Below are 18795 nucleotides of genomic sequence, written 5' to 3'. Positions count from 1 at the left end.
TTTCTCTCTCTCCTATATTTCTCATTAATAAATAAATAATTTTTTTAAAAGGTACTGAGAAACATGTTCTGACAATACCTATGGCAATTGTTTTTTTTAACCATATACATGGCTATAGTAGAAATTATTTGTCATGCACAAGGGTAGGGATTAATAACTGAACAGATCTGTGATAGATCAATTGATGAGTCTAAAAGAAAATGTGGGTTAGGATGGTGAAATAGTTCACTTAGATAGTGTGTCACTTTGTCATGTGTACAGCCCAGGTTTGAACCTGGCACCCACTACATTGAAGGAAGCCCAGTGCTGTAGCCTCTTTCACTCTCTTTCTCAGCCTCTCTGCTTTCTCTGGGGCTAAGACTTCTCACAGATACAACTACTAGCATATAGCAGAAATAGCCATAGATACTTTGAACTTGGTTTCTCAATGTTATGGTTCAATGTAGAGTTCTGCTAGTTACTAGGAGAAGAGATATATGGTATTCATTTTGAGCCAGACTGCGTAAGTCGAAATCCCAACTGTTTAACTGGATTAGTTAACATTACAACTTTCTCATTTGTAAAACAAGATGATAATTTGAGCCTACCGATGACTGTATGGCTGTTTTGTGATTACATAAGTCAATACATACAAAGTACTTAGGACTTATTTCATAGTAAGTGCTCAACAAGTATAGTTAGGACTATTATTATATAATACTTATCTCTCTTTTTAAGTATATAATAGTTTTATCATAACACCAGTTACAATAATTATCACACTGTCATCTCTTTTATGACAATTAATACTAGTTTAATGGACTTGAAAATTTCTTATCCTTAACTAAGTAGAGATAAGAATGGCTGCTTTCAGTGATGTGTCAGCTTCCAGGTTTATATATAAGATGAAATGACAAACAGGCCTGAAACTATTTTTTAAGCCTTTCAGTACAGAAACTTTTAGTCATACACAAAATTAGAGTACAGTATAATGAAATCCTTGTGCTCAACTCACTTCAATTATCAATCCATGCCACCAATCTTAACTCACTTTTACACTTGCCTTCTCCCTTCTGTGTTATTTTGAATCCAGTATAGACATATTATTCATAAACATGAAAGTATCTGTAAAAACAAATGTCCTGTATAAGGACTTTATCAAAGAAAGAACTACCATAGGCTGGGAGATAGTGCCAGTAGAGCACACACTTTACTGTGCATGAGGGCCTGTGTTCCAGCCCCAACATCACTTGAAAGCACTGTGGGTGGTACTGGAATCTCTTGATGGAAAAAAAATAAATAAAAATTGGTCCAGCCCTGTACTGAATATAGGCCCCACATCAAATTGATGGAGTTACAGTTAACAATATTTATATACTTTTCCCATACTTGGGAGATACTCTCTTCCCTGATCCAACTTTCTAATCCTATTTCCAACTCTGATACCATCTTCCCAGACAATATCTTTAGCCCACCTACATGTTAGCTGTCAGGCTCAGGCAAAAATTAGTTAGCTGTCAGGCTAGCTGTCAGGCTCAGGCAAAAATTAGTAAAGACATGGGCCCCTTAGAATATACCAGTGGTCCAGGAGATGGGGCAGTGGATAAAGCATTAGTCTCTCAAGCATGAGGTCCTGAGTTCAATCCCTGGCAGCACATGTACCAGAGTCATGTCTGGTTCTTTTTCTCTCCTCCTATCTTTCTAACCAATAAATAAATAAAATATTTTTTTTAAAAAAGAATATACCTAAAATAGGGAATCGGACAGTAGTGCAGCAGGTTAAGCACAGCAAAGCACAAGGACCGGCATTAAGTATCCCGGTTCGAGCTCCCAGCTCCCCACCTGCAGGGGAGTCACTTCACAAGCGGTGAAGCAGGTCTGCAGGTGTCTATCTTTCTCTCCCCCTCTGTCTTCCCCTCCTCTCTCCATTTCTCTCTGTCCTATCCAACAATGACGACATCAATAACAAAAACAATAACAACTACAACAGTAAAAAAGAATAAGTGCAACAAAATGGAATAAATAAACAAAAATAATATACCTAAAATAGACCTACTAGCCTTTTCCAAAATGGAGACCCCAAATCACATTTGCTATAGGCTTACCTTTAGATTCCTGATTATTATTTTTTAAATATTTATTTATTTTATTCCCTTTTGTTGCCCTTGTTGAAGATTCCTGATTATTAAACAATTTGCTTTGCTTTTTGCCTTAATGCTTTTTCAGCCAAGTTCCAGATGCTACCATGACACCAACCTGACTTCCCCAGACAGAGGACCTCACCACTGTACCCTAGAACCCCTCCTCTCCAAACCCCTGCTCCACTAGGGAAATATAATAACAGGCTGGGAGTATGGATAGACCTGCTAATGTCCGTGTCCAGTGGTAAAGCAATTACAGAAGCCAGACCTTCCACCTTCTGCATCCTACAATGATCCTGGGTCCATGCTCCCAGAGGGATAAAGAACAGGAAAGCTTCTAATGGAGGGAAGGGGATATGGAACTCTGGTGGTGGGAATTGTACCCCTCTTATCCTATAGTCTTCTTGATCATTATTAAATCAATGATAAAGAAAAACTGATTCAAGGAGGCTGTTCATCAATAACACACATGCATGAAGCCCTTTGTTCAAACCCTGGTACCACAATTATCTATATTATAGAAAGGTTAAAATACAACCATGGGTAGTCCGGGAGGTGGCACAGTGGATAAAGCGCTGGACTCTCAAGCATGAGGTCCTGAGTTCAAGCCCTGGCAGCACATGTACCAGAGTGATGTCTGGTTCTTTCTCTCCTCCTGTCTTTCTCATCAATCAATAAATAAAATCTTTAAAAAAAAAAAAACAACCATGGAGCAGGAGATAACTCATGGGTAGGGACATCAGTTTGAGCCCCTGGCTACTGTCCAGGAGAACACGCAAGAGGGGAGCTTCACAAGTAACAGAGAAGTGCTGTGGTCTTTCTCCTTACTCTGTCTCTTGACTTCTATCTGGAAAAAAGAAAAAGAACATACAATCCACTGGGGATGGTGGAATTATGTAAAGTTGCAGCATAAAAAAATGCAATCATAGAATGGTTGCATTTTACGTAGATATGATGAATTACAGTTATCATAAAGTGTTCTAGAAATCTATAGCTATTAGGGGGAATAGAAAGAGTTAATTGGAAATCGGATGGTTCCGCAGCGGGTTAAGCCTGGTGCAAAGCCCAAGGACCAGAGTAAGGAACCTATGTTCATAAGGAACCCAGGTCTGCAAGTGTCTATCTCTCTCTTCCCCTCTCTGTCTTCCCTTCCTCTCTCCATTTCTCTCTGTCTTACCCAACAACAACAACATCAATAACAACAATAATAATAACTACAACAATAAAACAAGGGCAACAAAAGGGAATAAATAAATAAATTAAAAAATATTTTTTAAAAAAGAAAGGGTTAATTACACAAGATTTCCTGCTTTTAGGAAGTTTTGATTACTTTTAAAATATTTTATTCATTTAAAAAAAATGTATGGCCAGGCAGTAACTCAAACCAGGATCTTTACACTGATCCTTGTGCTTTGCAAGGATGCTGGTTCGAGCTCCTGACTCCCCACCTGCAGGGGGGTCGCTTCACAAGTGGTGAAGCAGGTCTGCAGGTGTCTTTTTCTCCCCGTCTCTGTCTTCTCCTTCCCTCTCGATTTCTCTCTGTCCTATCCAGCATCAACGACAGTAACAACCACAACAAGGGCAATGAAATGGGGGAAAATAGTCTCCAGGAGCAGTGGATTCGTAGTACTGGCACTGAGCCCTAGCGATAACCCTGGAGGCAAAAAATATATATATTATGTACTGATTTATTTGATCAAGACAGAAATCATCAGGGAAGAGGGAGATAAAGAGGGAGCGAAACAGAGAGACACCTGTGGAACTCTGCACCAATCATGAAGCTTCTTCCTACAGGTGGGGACCAGGGATTTGAACCCAAGTCCTTGAGCATTGTAATATGTTCACTCAACCACATGTGACACTGTCTGGCCCCTTAGATATTTATCTTTAAAAGACAATGAACTGGGGTCAAGAGATGGCTCAGTGGGCAAAATGCACGCCTTACTATGTGTGAGGCCCTGGATTTGATTCCAAGCACCACATGAGAGCACCAAGGATGGAGCGAGGGCAGTCCTATGGACGGTAGAGTGGTGCTTTGGAATGTTTCTCCCTTCTTTCCCTTTCTAATTGTATAGGAAGTAAACTGGACTGGGAGGTTTGGTGGTATTATGTATGTCTTGACTCATTCCTCAGTATTCTATACAAACACAAAATTCAAAGTGGGGGATTAATGTGGCTGTTGACATAGAGCGCATACCTTGCATTTCTGAGGCCCTCAGCTCAATCTTTGTACTGCATTAAAGATAATAAAATAGCATAAATGATAAGCTGTGCTTTGGTCTCTTTCTCTCTCTCCCTCTTTTTAAGGGGTTAGTCTGGCCCTGAATGCACTGAAGAAACCTTTGGTATCTTCTTCTGTGTGTGTGTCCTTTTGTCAGAAAAAGTTGGTTTAGAGTAGAGAAGGCCCAACAGTGACGTAAATAAATAAATCAGGAGTGAGTGGTTTCTGGGAGATAGCTCACCCTATAAAGTGTTCACTTTACCATGTGTAAAGACCAGACTTTGATCCCCTTTCCACCATATGGGGACACCACACAAAGGGTAAGCTTCACAAGCTGGATGTCTCTCCTCTGTCTTCCCCTCTTTTTAATTGTTTTATTATCTTTATTTATTTATTGGATAGAGACAGCCCTAAATGGAGAGGGAAAGGGGGGTAGAGAGGGAAAGAAATACAGACACCCCACTTGCCAAGCTTTCCCCCTGCAGATGAGAACTGGACGCTTGACCCTGAATACTTGTGCTTATAACATGTGAGTTCAACCAGGTGCATCACCACCAAGCCCCATGTTTCCCTCTCTTTCTCTCACTATCTGGAAAAGAAAAGTCCACTCTGAGCAGTGGAAATGTGCAGGCACAAAGCCCCAGCAAAGTCCTGGTGGCTTAAAATAAATAAACAAATAATAATAAATCAAGAAAGGAAAAAGAAAACAAATTCAAAAGGGGTGAGTAACTAACCCAAAGAAGGAGACCATCCTGTAGCACACAGATCACAGAAAAAGTCACCTTGACTGGAAGGAAAGTGATGTGCTGGGGGGAAAAGATGAAGTTAGAGTAGGGGTTAACCTCACCTCTTACTTCAAACGAACTGTTTAAAGAGTTGATTTAGTGTTGGGGAGGAACAGCACACGTGAATGTGGAAATGTGGATGTAGGAAGAAGCTAAGGGAAGATATGAACTGTGTCCTCCATGGAGAGAGAACTATAGCTATTGCGGACAGATGCCTAAAAGGCTACAATAAAGACAAGTATGCGGAAGCACAACATGAACCTTCAAACCAGGAGATATGGGGCATCTGAATTAGATATGGGCTGGAAGCCAACAGAAGTTCATAGTTAGGCATAAAGAAGAAGGAAAAAAAGGTAATCACAGTCTCAAGTTCCTTTCTTGTTCATCACTGATCAAGCTGTTGGCCTTTGCCATGAGGTTAAAGTAATAAACTAAATGAGAGCATCTGGTTAGAACTGTGTTCATCAGAGCTTTAACTCTTCATAGAAGAGAGACTGGGGAGATAGCATAATGGTTATGCAAAGAGACTTCTGTGCCTCAGGCACCAAAGGCCCTAGGTTCAATCCCCAAATATAAGCCAAAATAAGCCAAGAGCTGATTGGTTCTTTGGTGTGAAAACAAAAACAAAAAACCTCCATGGAGCACTTGCTGAATAAATGCTGTAAGTTTGAAAATGTATGTAGTGGTGATGTGATAGGTAATTCTGAAGCTGAGAGCAAGAATAGGGGACCCATTTTGAATGTCAGCAAGAATTCACCGAAGGGACTAGAAAAATAGTTCACTTGGATAAAGCACCTGCTTTGTCCTACACAAGACCCAAGTTCAAACCTAGCCCTCACCGCGCTGGGGAAAGATATGCTGCGGTGCCTTTCCTTTTCTCCCTGTCCCTTTGTCTACGCTTTTTTTGCTGAAAAAAGTCAGTTCAGAATAGTGACACCCCAGTGATGACAAAAATAACAGTAATAAAGAATTCACTGGGCGGGGGGGGGGGTCAGACAGTAGGGCAGTGGGTTAAGGGCACGTGGAGCAAAGCACAAGGACTGGTATAAGGATCCCGGTTCAAGCCCCTGGCTCCCCACCTGTGGGGGGGGGGGTCGCTTCACAAGCAGTGAAGCAGGTCTGCAGGTGTCTATCTTTTTCTCCTCCTCTCTGTCTTCCCCTCTTCTTTGTCCTATCCAACAACAGCAATAACAACAAGGGCAATAAAAAGGGAAAAAATGGCCTCTAGGAACAGTGGATTCATAGCGCAGACACTGAGCCCCAACAATAACCCTGGAGGCAAAAAAAAAAAAGAATTCACCGAGGGACCTGGTGTGTCAGGCCTTAAAGTAGGTATTGTTTGGGATATAAAAGTAAACAAAGGGCTTTTGTCCTCAGTGAATTTACCAACTAGAGGTCAACAGAAATAGCCTTGGTCCTTTTCTGGATATAATAGAAGATTACTGTATAAGTAGCATGGAAAAGCTCACCCTGGCTAAAACTGCATATGGCCATGGCATGGGAGGTGATGCTGTGATAGTATTCTGGACCTAAAAGGACAGTGTCCATACTTCAGCCCCTGGCATCACCTACGCTGGAGTGATGCTCTTATTTTCTCTCTTGTTCACTATTATGAAATATATATTTTTAATATATAAAACTCATATCAAGCTCATATCTTGAGCTGGCAAAACAGCACACTTGGACAGTGCAATGCTTTGCCATGTGTGTGACCCAGGCTCGTACCTGGCCCCCCAGCCACTGAAGTAAGCTCCAGTGTTGTGGGGTACCTCCCCCCCATCTCTCTGTGTCTGTCTCTATTTGAAGAAAATCAACCCAGAGTATTGAAGCTATAGTGATGAAAAAACAAAACCAAAAAAAACTCTATCTGGGGGTGGCGAGATAACTCACTGGGTAGAATGTCTGCATTGCCAGCATGTAATCGAGGTTCAAGCCCTAGCGACATACAGGAGGTGCTGTGGCAATAGAAGCTTTGTTGCTGTAGTATCTCCCCTTCTCGCTGTCTGGGGAAAGGCATCTTCTTTGAAAGTCTTAATGTTCTCTTTTTTTAATTTAAAAAAATATTTATTTATTTATTTTCACTTTTGTTGCCCTTGTTGTTTTTATTGTTGTTGTTATTGATGTCGTCGTTGTTGGATAGGACAGAGAGAAATGGAGAGAGAAGGGTCTAAGACAGAGACGGGGAGAGAAAGACAGACACCTGCAGACCTGCTTCACCACCTGTGAAGCGACTTCCCTTCAGGTGGGGAGTTGGGGGCTCGAACCAGGATCCTTATGCCGGACCGTGCACTTTGTGCCACCTGCGCTTAATCCGCAGCGCTACCGCCCGACTCCGGTCTAATGTTCTCTTAATGTCGTCATGGAAAACCTGAAGTTCGTGATCCAGCTGCTGCTACCAGTAAGCTTCCAGCAGGGACTGTGAAAACCCTGGCCAATACCAGTCAGCCACTCCCCCCACCTATCCCTTGGGGGACGTGTTTCTGGGCTTTCCAGTAAAATATCCAAGACTGCACATAACTAAGTCCTGGTCTGACAACGCCTGTTCTGATAGAAATCTTTCTGCTCACAGAACACAGACAGACAGACAGCAGGTAGCAGGGTAAGCTGAAAGCATTGTTTCTGCTATTGAACTCGTAATATCTACCTATCTATCTATCTATCTATCTATCTATCTATATATTTTGCCTCCAGGGTCACCCTTTTGTTACTGTCATTGTTGTTGGACAGGACAGAGAGAAATTGAGAGGGGAGGGGAAGACAAGAGAAGGGAGAGACAGACACCTGCAGAACTGCTTCACCACCAGCGAAGCGACCCCCCTGCAGGTGGGGAGCCGGGGGCTCAAATTAGGATCCTTGAGCTGGTCCTTGCGCTTCACACCATGTGTGCTTAACCTGCTGCACTACCGCCCGGACCCTGGTAATATTTTCTGATGGAATTCATTTCTTTTTTTTAATATTTCTTTATTTTTCCCTTTTGTTGCCCTTGTTATTTTATTATTGTAGTTATTATTGTTGTTCTTGATGTCATCGTTGTTGGATAGGACAGAGAGAAATGGAGAGAGGAGGGGCAGACAGAGAGGGGGAGAGAAAGACGGACACCTGCAGACCTGCTTCACCGCTTGTGAAGCGACTCCCCTGCAGGTGGGGAGCCCGAGCTCCAACCGGTATCCTTACGCCAGTCCTTGGGCTTTGTGCCATGTGGGCTTAACCCGCTGCTACCGCCCGACTCCCTAATTTCTAATATAAAACTCTCTTACTTGAATTTGGGAACAAAATAGTGGCCTGAATGTATAACAGACTATGTATTCTGTTGTGTTGTCAAACCCTGTTTATTATGATTATATTGCTTTGAGTTGGATTTTATTGCTGAGTATTTTTTAGTATGATTTTATTGCTATGAGTTTCCTCACTTAGCCTGCATACACAAAAATTGTATTCACTATCTAGCATAACACCTGGCACATGGTAAGTGCTTGGTAAGTTCCATGGCCTGAGAGTGCCCTACACATTGTGCAGAATTGCATTGATCATTCTCCAATCACCTGTACATCTGGAGGTATGCTTACGTTTTGTGGCATTGCCACCTTTCTTCTCCTTCTTCTTTGCCGCCAGGGTTCTTGCTGGTGCTCAGTGCTACAAATCCACGGCTCCTGGAGGCCATTTTTTTCTACTTTTTTATTGGATATGATAAAGAAAAATTGAGAGGGGAGGAGATAGAGATGGAGGGAGAAGGATAAATACCTGCAGTCCTGTGTCACTGCTTGTGAAGAGATCCCCTGGCAAGTGGGGATATGGGGCTTGAACTGGGATCCCAGCACAGGTCCTTGTGCTTCATACTATGTGCGCTTAACCCGATGTGCCACTGCCAAGCCCCTGCATTCTTTTTTTTAAATATTTATTTATTCATTTTCCCTTTTTGTTGCCCTTGTTGTTTTATTGTTGTAGTTATTATTGTTGTTGTTGTTATTGATGTCATCATTGTTGGATAGGAGAGAGAGAAATGAAGAGAGGAGGGGAAGACAGAGAGGGGGAGAGAAAGACACCTGCAGACCTGCTTCACCACCTGTGAAGTGACTCCCCAGCAGGTGGGGAGCCAGGGGCTGGAACCGGGATCCTTATGCCGGTCCTTGTGCTTTGAGCCACCTGCGCTTAACCACTGCACTACCGCCCGACTCCCACCATCATTCTTTAAAATATTATTTTGTGAAAGGCATTATGTTCTTATTATTTATTGAAGAAGTTCTGAGCTTCCCAAGAAACCCAAAGGTTGAGTCATGAAAAGAGACTAAACAACACAATTATGACTTGTGTTGACTTCCATCCTGTAATCATGGACTTTATTACCTTTCTTAATATATTTACCCTCCCAACAAAGTGAAAGTATTCTATAATGAAAGGGATAAAGGAGAGATGACTGTTTACTCTGAGCAGACAGGCATGTCAAGCAAATGAAGACAGAACACGCATGATCAAGGCTGTATGGGGAGAGGGTAAATAGGTTCTTCTTAATGATTCACAGCCACATTTATCCCCTACTGTTACCAGAGAGAACAATGTCTTCAGATAACCAGTGGTCAGCAGATGAGGATGAAGGCCAGTTATCCCGGCTGATAAGGAAATCTAGAGACTACCCCTTTGTTCCTGTAGGTAAGTGCAAATCTTGACTGGATACTTAAAAACTACAGTACAATAATGCTTTGTCTTCTATCTCTGAGGATTGAAATGTTTTATATAACTGATCCTTTCACATAATTGAAGTTAGCCTGCTCTAAGCATGAGTATGAGTTAAACTTGCATAATAGCTTTTAATATATGGTAAGCCTTCCATAAATGTTAGCTATTGTTATTATGAACCAGTAAATTTTATTCCGGTCTATTTGCATTAGCGGCTTATCTAAAATTATTAGTTCCCAGACAATCTATATGGAATTGCTTGAATGGATTTTGACCACAATCAGCAGCAACAGAATCAGATTACTACTAAGCTAAAAGTTTGTTAGGGAGGGGCTGGGTGGTGGCATACCCAGTTAAGCACATACATTACCACGTGCAAGAATCTGATTCGAGCTCTCAGCTCCCACCTGCAGGGAGTAAGTTTCAGAAGTGTTGAAACAGTGCTACAAATATCTTTCATTCTCTCCTTTATCTCTCCCTCATCTTTTAATTTCTGTCAAATTAAATTAAATGAAAGGAGAAACAAAGAAAAAAAAAAGGAAAAATGGCACCAGGAGCAGTAGAATCATCATCATCATGCAGGCACTGAGTCCCAGCAGTAATCCTGGTGGGAAAAAAAAGTTTATTAGATTTTATTGGGATACAAAGGTTGTAATTTCTCATGTCTGATGTTTACCCATTGTTCTGTTTCTTCTTCTACTATTGTGTACCATCAAAGGTTTCTTCTTCTAATGTTCCATGACGATAGAAGCTAGTCAAACTTAAAAACTGAATAAAGTAGAAAAACAAGAAATTCTGAATGAAGGCATAGGCCTACCTGTACACCCGAGAGGAGGAACTTACTGGTGTTCGAGTTCAGTGGCCTTTTTTGTTGGCATCCTGATGTGTTGATGTTGATGGTTAAGTAAATTCTAAATTAAAGAAGTGGTATAATTATACAGTCTTAGCCTCTTTAGCCTTTCGCAACATATATTTACATTTTCAACAAATACTGTATCTATATGACTTTTTAAAAATGGACATAAAGGGAGTTGGGCGGTAGCCCAGCGGTTAAGCGCAGGTGGCGCGAATCACAAGGACCGGCATAAGGATCCCGGTTCCAGCCTCCAGCTCCCCACCTGCAGGGGAGTCGCTTCACAGGCAGTGAAGCAGGTCTGCAGGTGTCTGTTTTTCTCTCCCCCTCTCTGTCTTCCCCTCCTCTCTCCATTTCTCTCTGTCCTATCCAACAACAACGATAGCAATAACCACAACAATAATAACTACAACAATAATAAAAAACAAGGGCAACAAAAGGGAATAAATAAATATTTAAAAAATAAATGGACATAAGCCAGGCTTCCACTACACTGGAGGAGGTTTTGATGCTGTGGTTCTCTCTCTCCCTCTTTCTCTCTTAAAGTGTGGGTCTGAGGGCCAGTCAGGGGAACACTTGGTTGAGGGCATACATTATTCACATGTCAAGAAAATAAAAACTTTGATTTATGTTAACATTTATGTAAATTAGTTAAAACCTGCAATAGTGCCCACCAAAAATGCAAGGAAATAATTTTATAGCGATTTACTCAGAATTTTCAACTAAAAAAAAACAATTCAAGAACTCCATGCTGCTTGAACAGATCACTTACAATAGAGATTAATTACTATGCCTGTATAAATTTAATTATTTTCCAGAGGCAGAGTGATTAAAGTAAAAAAGATAAAAGTGTTTCCCTGTAAATTCAATTATATACAAACTACAAAGATACTACATGAAAAACAGCAAAGATTCTGATGTTAATCACTGAAATTACAAAACCATTTAACTGATAACAGAGCTTTGATTTGATTAAGGGGAGAATGCCTAATTTTCACTAGGAGAAAAATAATAACATTTGGATATATGCTATTGAATAGTCTGTTTAGTTGTTATTTTAACATTTTTACGTGCTTCTTGCTGTGGGACAGAGTGTCCTATGCAGACAGTATATAAAACATATTTGTTGGGGGTCAGGCGGTAGCACAGTGGGTTAAGCGCACATGGCGCGACATGCAAGGACTAGCTTAAAGATCCAGGTTTGAACCCCCGGCTACCCACCTGCAGGGACACTTTTTCTGAAGGTGTTTTTCTCTCCCCCCTCTTCGTCTCCCCATCTCTCTCAATTTATCTCTGTCCTATCCAACAACAACAACATCAATGGCAACAACAATAACGACAAGAAGGGCAACAAAAAATGGGGGAAAACGGCCTCCAGGAGCAGTGGATTCATAGTGCGGGCACCGAGCCCCAGCAATAACCCAGGAGGCAAACAAATAAAATAAAAGGGGCCAGGTGGTGGCGCACCTGGTTGAGCGCACATGTTACAGCGCTCAAGGGCTGGGGATTTAAGCCCTGGGTCCCCACCTGCAGGGGAAAGCTTTGCAAGTAGTGAAGCTGGACTGCAGTTGTCTCTCTTTCTTCCTTACTATCACCCCCCTTCCCTCTCAATTTCTGGCTGCCTCTATCAAATAAATAAATATAAAAAATTAAAAATAAACAAAACATATTTGTTATCCTGAACATCTTCCATCATTGTTTATTAATTTGTTCAAACCTAGGATGTCTTGCATTAAGAGTCCTGTGCACCAGCATTGTGGCTCCCTGTCTATTATCATCTATTTATGGTTTTTGTTTTTTTTTTTAAATCACAAAGTCTGGGATGTCATACAGTGGATAAAGCACTGGACTCTCAAGTATGAGGTCCTGCGTTTGATAGCCAGCAGTGCATATATTAGAGTAATGTGTGGTTCTTTCTCTCTCCTCTTTCATGAATAAATAAAATCATTGTAGATTACTGCTAAACTCCATGCATATTCTAATGAATCTTGCTGGTCCTCCCCCCATCCCAAACAGTTTTAGTAAGGCTCTAAAATGAGCATAAGTAGACTTCTGAGAGTTGATTGACTATAAAAAGCAGCTTTCTAGGAACTATAAATTAGTGTCTATTTTTAATATTTAGACTTGAGCATTCAGATCATAGCAAATAAAATTGGTTGTACCACCTAAAAGGACTGACTGATGGAATACTATTGGGTTGTTGGAAAAATCATGACATATTTTTCTTTTTTCTTTTTACCAGAGCACCGATCCGCTCTGGTTTATGGTGGTGCGGGGGACTGAACCTGAGACTTTGGAGCCTCAGGCATGAGAGTCTCTTCGCATAACCATTATGCTATCTACCCCCACCCATGACATATTTTTTCTTGCAAAAATGCATCGTGACTTTACCGACAACTTATATACTTGGTTGACTTAACTTTTTTTAAAAAAAAAACTATTTTTTAATTTTTTTCCCCTTTTTGTTGCCCTTGTTTATCGTCATCGTGTTATTGTCATTGTTGTTATTATTGCTGTTGTTATTGTTGTCGTTGTTGGATAGGGCAGAGAGAAATCGAGAGGGGAGAGGAAGACAGAGGGGGAGAGAAAGACACCTGCAGAACTGCTTCACCGCCTGTGAAGGGAACCCCCTGCAAGGTGGGGAGTTGGAGGGTTCGAATCGGTATCCTGATGCGGGTCCTCAAGCTCTCCGCCCTGTGTGCTTAACCCGCTGTCCACCTCCCGGCTCCCGGTTGACCTAACCTTTAAGCAAAAAATGCTATGAAAACTAACGGCTCTCTGATACTTACTGTACGTTTTTAGTACCGATTTTTCTTCCCAATCCCGAACACTCCTGTGTTTGGAAATTTAATAGCTCTGCAACAGAAATCCTATATCTAGCTTTCTGTAATTTAAGAAAGACAAAAAAACAAAGCCCTTATTATTAACAGACCAGATAGCACCAGAGATTATGTGACTATTATGATTATCACAACAAACTTAACTTTGTTTTAAAAATTACTTACACTGAAAGTTCTTGGTTAAGTGTGAGCACTTTTGTGGGGGAAAAAAAATCACTGTTGAAACTGATACTTTAGTGTATACCTAGTAGTTTTAATTGTGTGAAGTTAAGTGCCTACTTACTTTCCAAGTAGCAATTATTTGAAGTCTTTTATTCAAACCTATACACTCTAGATAATTCTATCCTATTTAAATAACCCCTACCTTTTGTTTTTATTCACAGGATTAGCAGGCTTTGTTACTGTGGTATCCTATGGTCTTTACAAGTTAAAGTACAGAAGACACCAGAAAATGTCCATTCATCTTATTCACATGAGAGTTGCTGCCCAAGGATTTGTTGTAGGAGCTGTGACTCTAGGTATTCTGTTTATTTTACATTTCATGTTCAATCTTGCAGTTATTTGCTTTATCCATTCATATTAGAAAGTGAGGGCAAGTAAGAAAGTATAATGTTTTGCAAAATGATTTTCATGCCTGATTCAATTTCCAGGCTAACAGGACAGTGGACTGATTCATTGTGCAGGCACAGAGATCAACAATAACCCTGGCTGGCAAATAAGTAAATAAATAGGGGCCAGGTGGAGGTACACCTGGTTGAGCACACATCACAATAAACAGATTAATAAATAAATTAAGTGGTGTAATGGGGAAAAACCTTTAAGACCCACAAATCTCAATACCATGTTCTTTTTTTGTTTGTTTGTTTTGATTGATTTCAAGTTTGACCAGTAGGCAAATTTTTTTAATTATTCTACAAATTAAGCAAGATTTAGCAGTTAAATACTATTATTTCAGGTTATTTTAGGCTATATCAACAGCATATGGTATCATATGTGCTCAACCAGGTATGCCATCTACTCAGCCATTACTAATATTTTTACCAGTATTTTTCTTTCTTTTTTTTTAAAAGATTTTATTTATTTATGAGAAAGATAGGAAGAGAGAGAAAGAACCAGACATCACTCTGGCACGTGTGCTGCCGGGGATCGAATTCGGGACCTCAGCTTGAGAGTCCAAAGCTATATTGCTGCGCCATCTCCTGGACCACACCAGTATTTTTAAATTGGTATAATAACATCATGAATTCAGACTTTTACCTATCTTAACTTTTTGGTTGGTTTGATTAAATTTTTTTTCTGATATTTTAACTTACAGGAGCCAAGCCAAAATTCAATATGATGGAAAACATTTGTTTGTAAATTGGGGGTTAATATCATAAAAATTAAGTGGAAAAAAATCTGTTTTTTCTTTTTTTTTTTTTTAAATTTTTTATTTAAGAAAGGATTAGTGAACAAAAGCATAAGGTAGGAGGAGTACAACTCCACACAATTCCCAACACCCAATCCCCATAACCCACCCCCTCCCCTGATAGCTTTCCCATTCTCTATCCCTCTGGGAGCATGGACCCAGGGTCGTTGAGGGTTGCAGAAGGTAGAAGGTCTGGCTTCTGTAATTGCTTCCCCGCTGAACATGGGCGTTGACTGGTCGGTCCATACCCCCAGTCTGCCTCTCTCTTTCCCTAGTAGGGTGTGACTCTGAGGAAGCGGAGCTCCAGGACACATTGGTGGGGGTCTTCAGTCCAGGGAAGCCTGGCCAGCATCCTGGTGGCATCTGGAACCGTTGCCGACGATGCGGTCAGAGCGCTCGCTGTCAGCAACTTCTCAGGACCGCCATCTTCCTCTCCCCTCCCTGTTTTTTCTTTTTTAAAAAGATTTGTTTTATTTAATTTTCCCTTTTGTTGCCCTTGTTGTTTTATTGTTGTAGTTATTATTGTTGTTGTGGCTAGGACAGAGAGAAATGGAGAGAGGAGGGGAAGACAGAGAGGGGGAGAGAAAGACAGACACCTGCAGACCTGCTTCACCGCCTGTGAAGGGACTCCCCTGCAGGTGGGGAGCCGGGAGCTCGAACCAGGATCCTTACGCTGGTCCTTGCGCTTCGTGCCACATGTGCTTAGCCCACTGTGCTACCGCCCAACTCCCTGTTTTGTTTTTCTTTTTCTTTTTTAAATATTTATTTTATTTATTTATTCCCTTTTGTTGCCCTTGTTGTTTTATAGTTGTAGTTATTATTGTTGTTCGTTGTTGGATAGGACAGAGAGAAACGGAGAGAGGAGGGGAAGACAGAGAGGGGGAGAGAAAGATAGACACCTGCAGACCTGCTTCACCGCCTGTGAAGCGACTCCCCTGCAGGTGGGGAGCCGGGGTTCGAACCGGGATCCTTATGCCGGTCCTTGTGCTTTGCGCCACGTGCGCTTAACCCACTGTGCTACAGCCCGACTCCCCCTGTTTTGTTTTTCTATGGATACTTCATTGTTATACATTTCTCTCTTTCTAGGTGTTCTCTATTCTATGTATACGGATTACATTAGACCTCAGTTCTTCAATGTTTCCAAAAAATGAAGTCACAGAAAGACAAGAACCTTCTGAAAACTATGATAAGGAATGGATGTTCAATGTGTAGTGAATTATGCTGCAAAAGTATTAGGAAGAATTCTTACAGCTTTATGTAACAAGTCTCAATTATTTAAGACTACTGTAAAATAGAGAACTCAGAAATATATCTTTTGTTATCTTTCAGAACATAGGGCATGATTTTATTAGTTTAATTATTTTTTAATTTTCTATTTAGTGGCTGAAAAATATCTGTTATATTTACATAATATGAAAATTAGGAGATACACTGAATTTTCAGAAAAGTCATGATACATTTTTGCATAGAAAAAAAATCATGACTTTTCTGAATATATCCATATCAAATGTAACCCTTTATTCATCACTAGGTTTTTACCAAATATGGCAAGGTAATTAAGACTCTTATAAGCTCCTTTTATACTGGGGAATAATTATGTTAAGTGAAACTACTCATTGTTCTTACTTAAATTTGTTTTATCACTTTGCATAGACTTATATATAGAAACTTAAATATTTCACCATATCACTAGTGTCTAACAAATATTTATGCATATACTTTTATAATCCATAAAGTACATATAGTATTACACAGATGAATTGTTAATAAATCCCTTTTCCCCAGAAGGCAGTATTTTGGGGAGGAAAGAATTGAATACAAAAGTGTTACTGCTAAACTGGCATGACACTGTAGAAAACACAAGAAGTCAAGTAGATATGAAATGTTAAGTACACCTGTGGCCTCAAACTTTTCTGTAATTGCGTGAGGGTTGAAAAAAGAAACAAACAACAATATCTTTTTTTCCCATTTTGCTGCCCTTGTTGTATTTATTGTTATTGCTGTTGTTGTATAGGACAGAGAGAAATAAAGAGAGGAGGGGAAGACAGACAGGAGAGAAAGACAGACACCTGCAGACCTGCTTCATCGATTATTAAGTGACCCTCCTGCAGGTGGGGAGCCAGGGGCTCGAACTGGGATTCTTAAGCTGGTCCTTGAGCTGTGCCATGTGCGCTTAACCCATTGCGCTACCCCTCCCCATATCCCCTCAAATGTCTTAACTCAAGATTTATTCCCTAACACTTAAAGCCTAGAGAAGAAAATACTAATAAATTTTCCACAGAAATAAGTGAAGAATGTAGTTCTGTGGTGGTGATTTCCATTTATTTATTTATTTATTTATTTATTTATTTTTCCTCCTCCAGGGTTATTGCTGGGCTCGGTGCCTGCACCATGAATCCACCGCTCCTGGAGGCCATTTTTTTCCCCTTTTGTTGCCCTTGTTGTAGCTTCGTTGTGGTTATTATTATTGCCCTTGTTGACGCAATTCGTTGTTGGATAGGACAGAGAGAAATGGAGAGAGGAGGGGAAGACAGAGAAGGGGAGAGAAAGATAGACACCTGCAGACCTGCTTCACCGCCTGTGAAGCGACTCCCCTGCAGGTGGGGAGCCGGGGGCTCGAACCGGGATCCTTACGCAGGTCCCTGCGCTTTGCGCCACATGCGCTTAACCCACTGCGCCACCGCCCGACCCCCTCCTTTTATTTTTTTTAAATGTTTATTATTAGGTAGAGACAGAGAGAAATTGAGAGGGAAGGGGTAGATAGATAGAGAGAGACACCTGCAGCCCTGTTTGACCACTTGTGAAGCTTTCTCCTTGCAGGTGGGGAGCAGGGGTTTGAACCTGGATCCCTGCACACTGTACTGTGTGCACTTACTGCCTGTGCCCATGATTTCCTTTCTTCAATGTCTCCTGGATGAAGGTTCATCCTGACAGGGACATAAAGTCCAGCATTTGGGGAAGGGAAAGATGGAGGAATACCTGAAAGTTGTCTACATATTAGATATGAACTCACTGTTATGTGATTCATAGATATTTTTCTTCACTGGTGCATGCAATTATTTTATTTACTTACAATGCACTGGTCAGCTCTGGCTTATGGTGGTGCTAGGGATTGAACCTGGGATGTTTGCAGCCTCAGGCATGAGAGTCTTTTTGTATAATCACTATGCTATCTTTCCAGTCCACAGATGATTATTTTAAAAATAATTAATTTAAAAAAAATTAATTTTTGTTTTGGCAGTCTCTGGGCTGACTTTTTTCACATAGAGACAGGCAGAAAGAGAGGAAATGAAATCATAGTACCTAAGCTTCATTCAGTGCAGTGGGGCTAGGCTCAAGCCTGAGCTGTGCTTAAGACAAAGCAGCACACAATTCAAAATAATTTTTATGACTTCAGAAAGTACCTATCATGAAGTTCATCTAGTGCCACCAACAAGTATACTTAGTCAACACTGTCCTCTTTGCAAAACAAGCAAGGAAAGACTCCAATTGCTTTATTCAGCTAAAGCAAATATTCCTATATATGAATCAAATATGTCCCATGAAAGAAAACTGAGGACAGCTGGCAAAGAAAAGTTATCCTTTATGTTGATTACACAGTGGGAAAGTTACTGGAAAAATCCCACTTTTCCAATATCATCACAGTTTTAAAAATAGTTGAATTGAAGTGTTTAATTAGAACTGGTTTTTCTTACAAGACTCAATAGGCTCTAGGATTGCTGAATGTTATTCTGAGAGAATGAACTTGATATGTATATTACTTGAAAAAAAATGCAAATTATTTATTTGTTAGGAGTAACTATGGGAGGTCGGGCTTTAGCACAGTGGATTAAGCACACATGGCACCAAGCGCAAGGACCAGCATAAGGATCACGGACGGTTCAAGCCCCCAGC

The 18795-nt window shown here is 40.7% G+C and overlaps 1 protein-coding gene across 1 annotated transcript; it reads left to right on the top strand.

The window, feature by feature from the left end:
* The first annotated feature begins 9679 nt into the window (after nucleotides 1-9679).
* Nucleotides 9680-16560, top strand: HIGD1C (HIG1 hypoxia inducible domain family member 1C). The gene is made up of 3 exons (XM_007537701.2): nucleotides 9680-9773; nucleotides 13877-14011; nucleotides 15988-16560. Exons 1-3 carry the CDS (start codon nucleotides 9680-9682, stop codon nucleotides 16050-16052), a joined length of 294 nt encoding a protein of 97 aa, XP_007537763.1. The 3' UTR covers nucleotides 16053-16560.
* Nucleotides 16561-18795: the final 2235 nt, after the last annotated feature.

The sequence above is a fragment of the Erinaceus europaeus genome, chromosome 7, assembly GCF_950295315.1.
Source record: "Erinaceus europaeus chromosome 7, mEriEur2.1, whole genome shotgun sequence".
Taxonomy (NCBI): Eukaryota; Metazoa; Chordata; class Mammalia; order Eulipotyphla; family Erinaceidae; genus Erinaceus; species Erinaceus europaeus.
Note: the sequence above shows the minus strand (reverse complement) of the source record. Positions and strands in the feature narration are given on the sequence as shown.

What these genes read in the sequence shown, in the direction of transcription:
- HIGD1C (XM_007537701.2), top strand. Translation starts at nt 9,680, where the DNA reads ATGTCTTCAGATAACCAGTGGTCAGCAGATGAGGATGAAGGCCAGTTA. An exon ending in CTACCCCTTTGTTCCTGTAG is followed by an intron (nt 9,774 to 13,876) that starts GTAAGTGCAAAT and finishes TTTTATTCACAG; the next exon opens with GATTAGCAGGCTTTGTTACT. An exon ending in TGTAGGAGCTGTGACTCTAG is followed by an intron (nt 14,012 to 15,987) that starts GTATTCTGTTTA and finishes CTCTCTTTCTAG; the next exon opens with GTGTTCTCTATTCTATGTAT.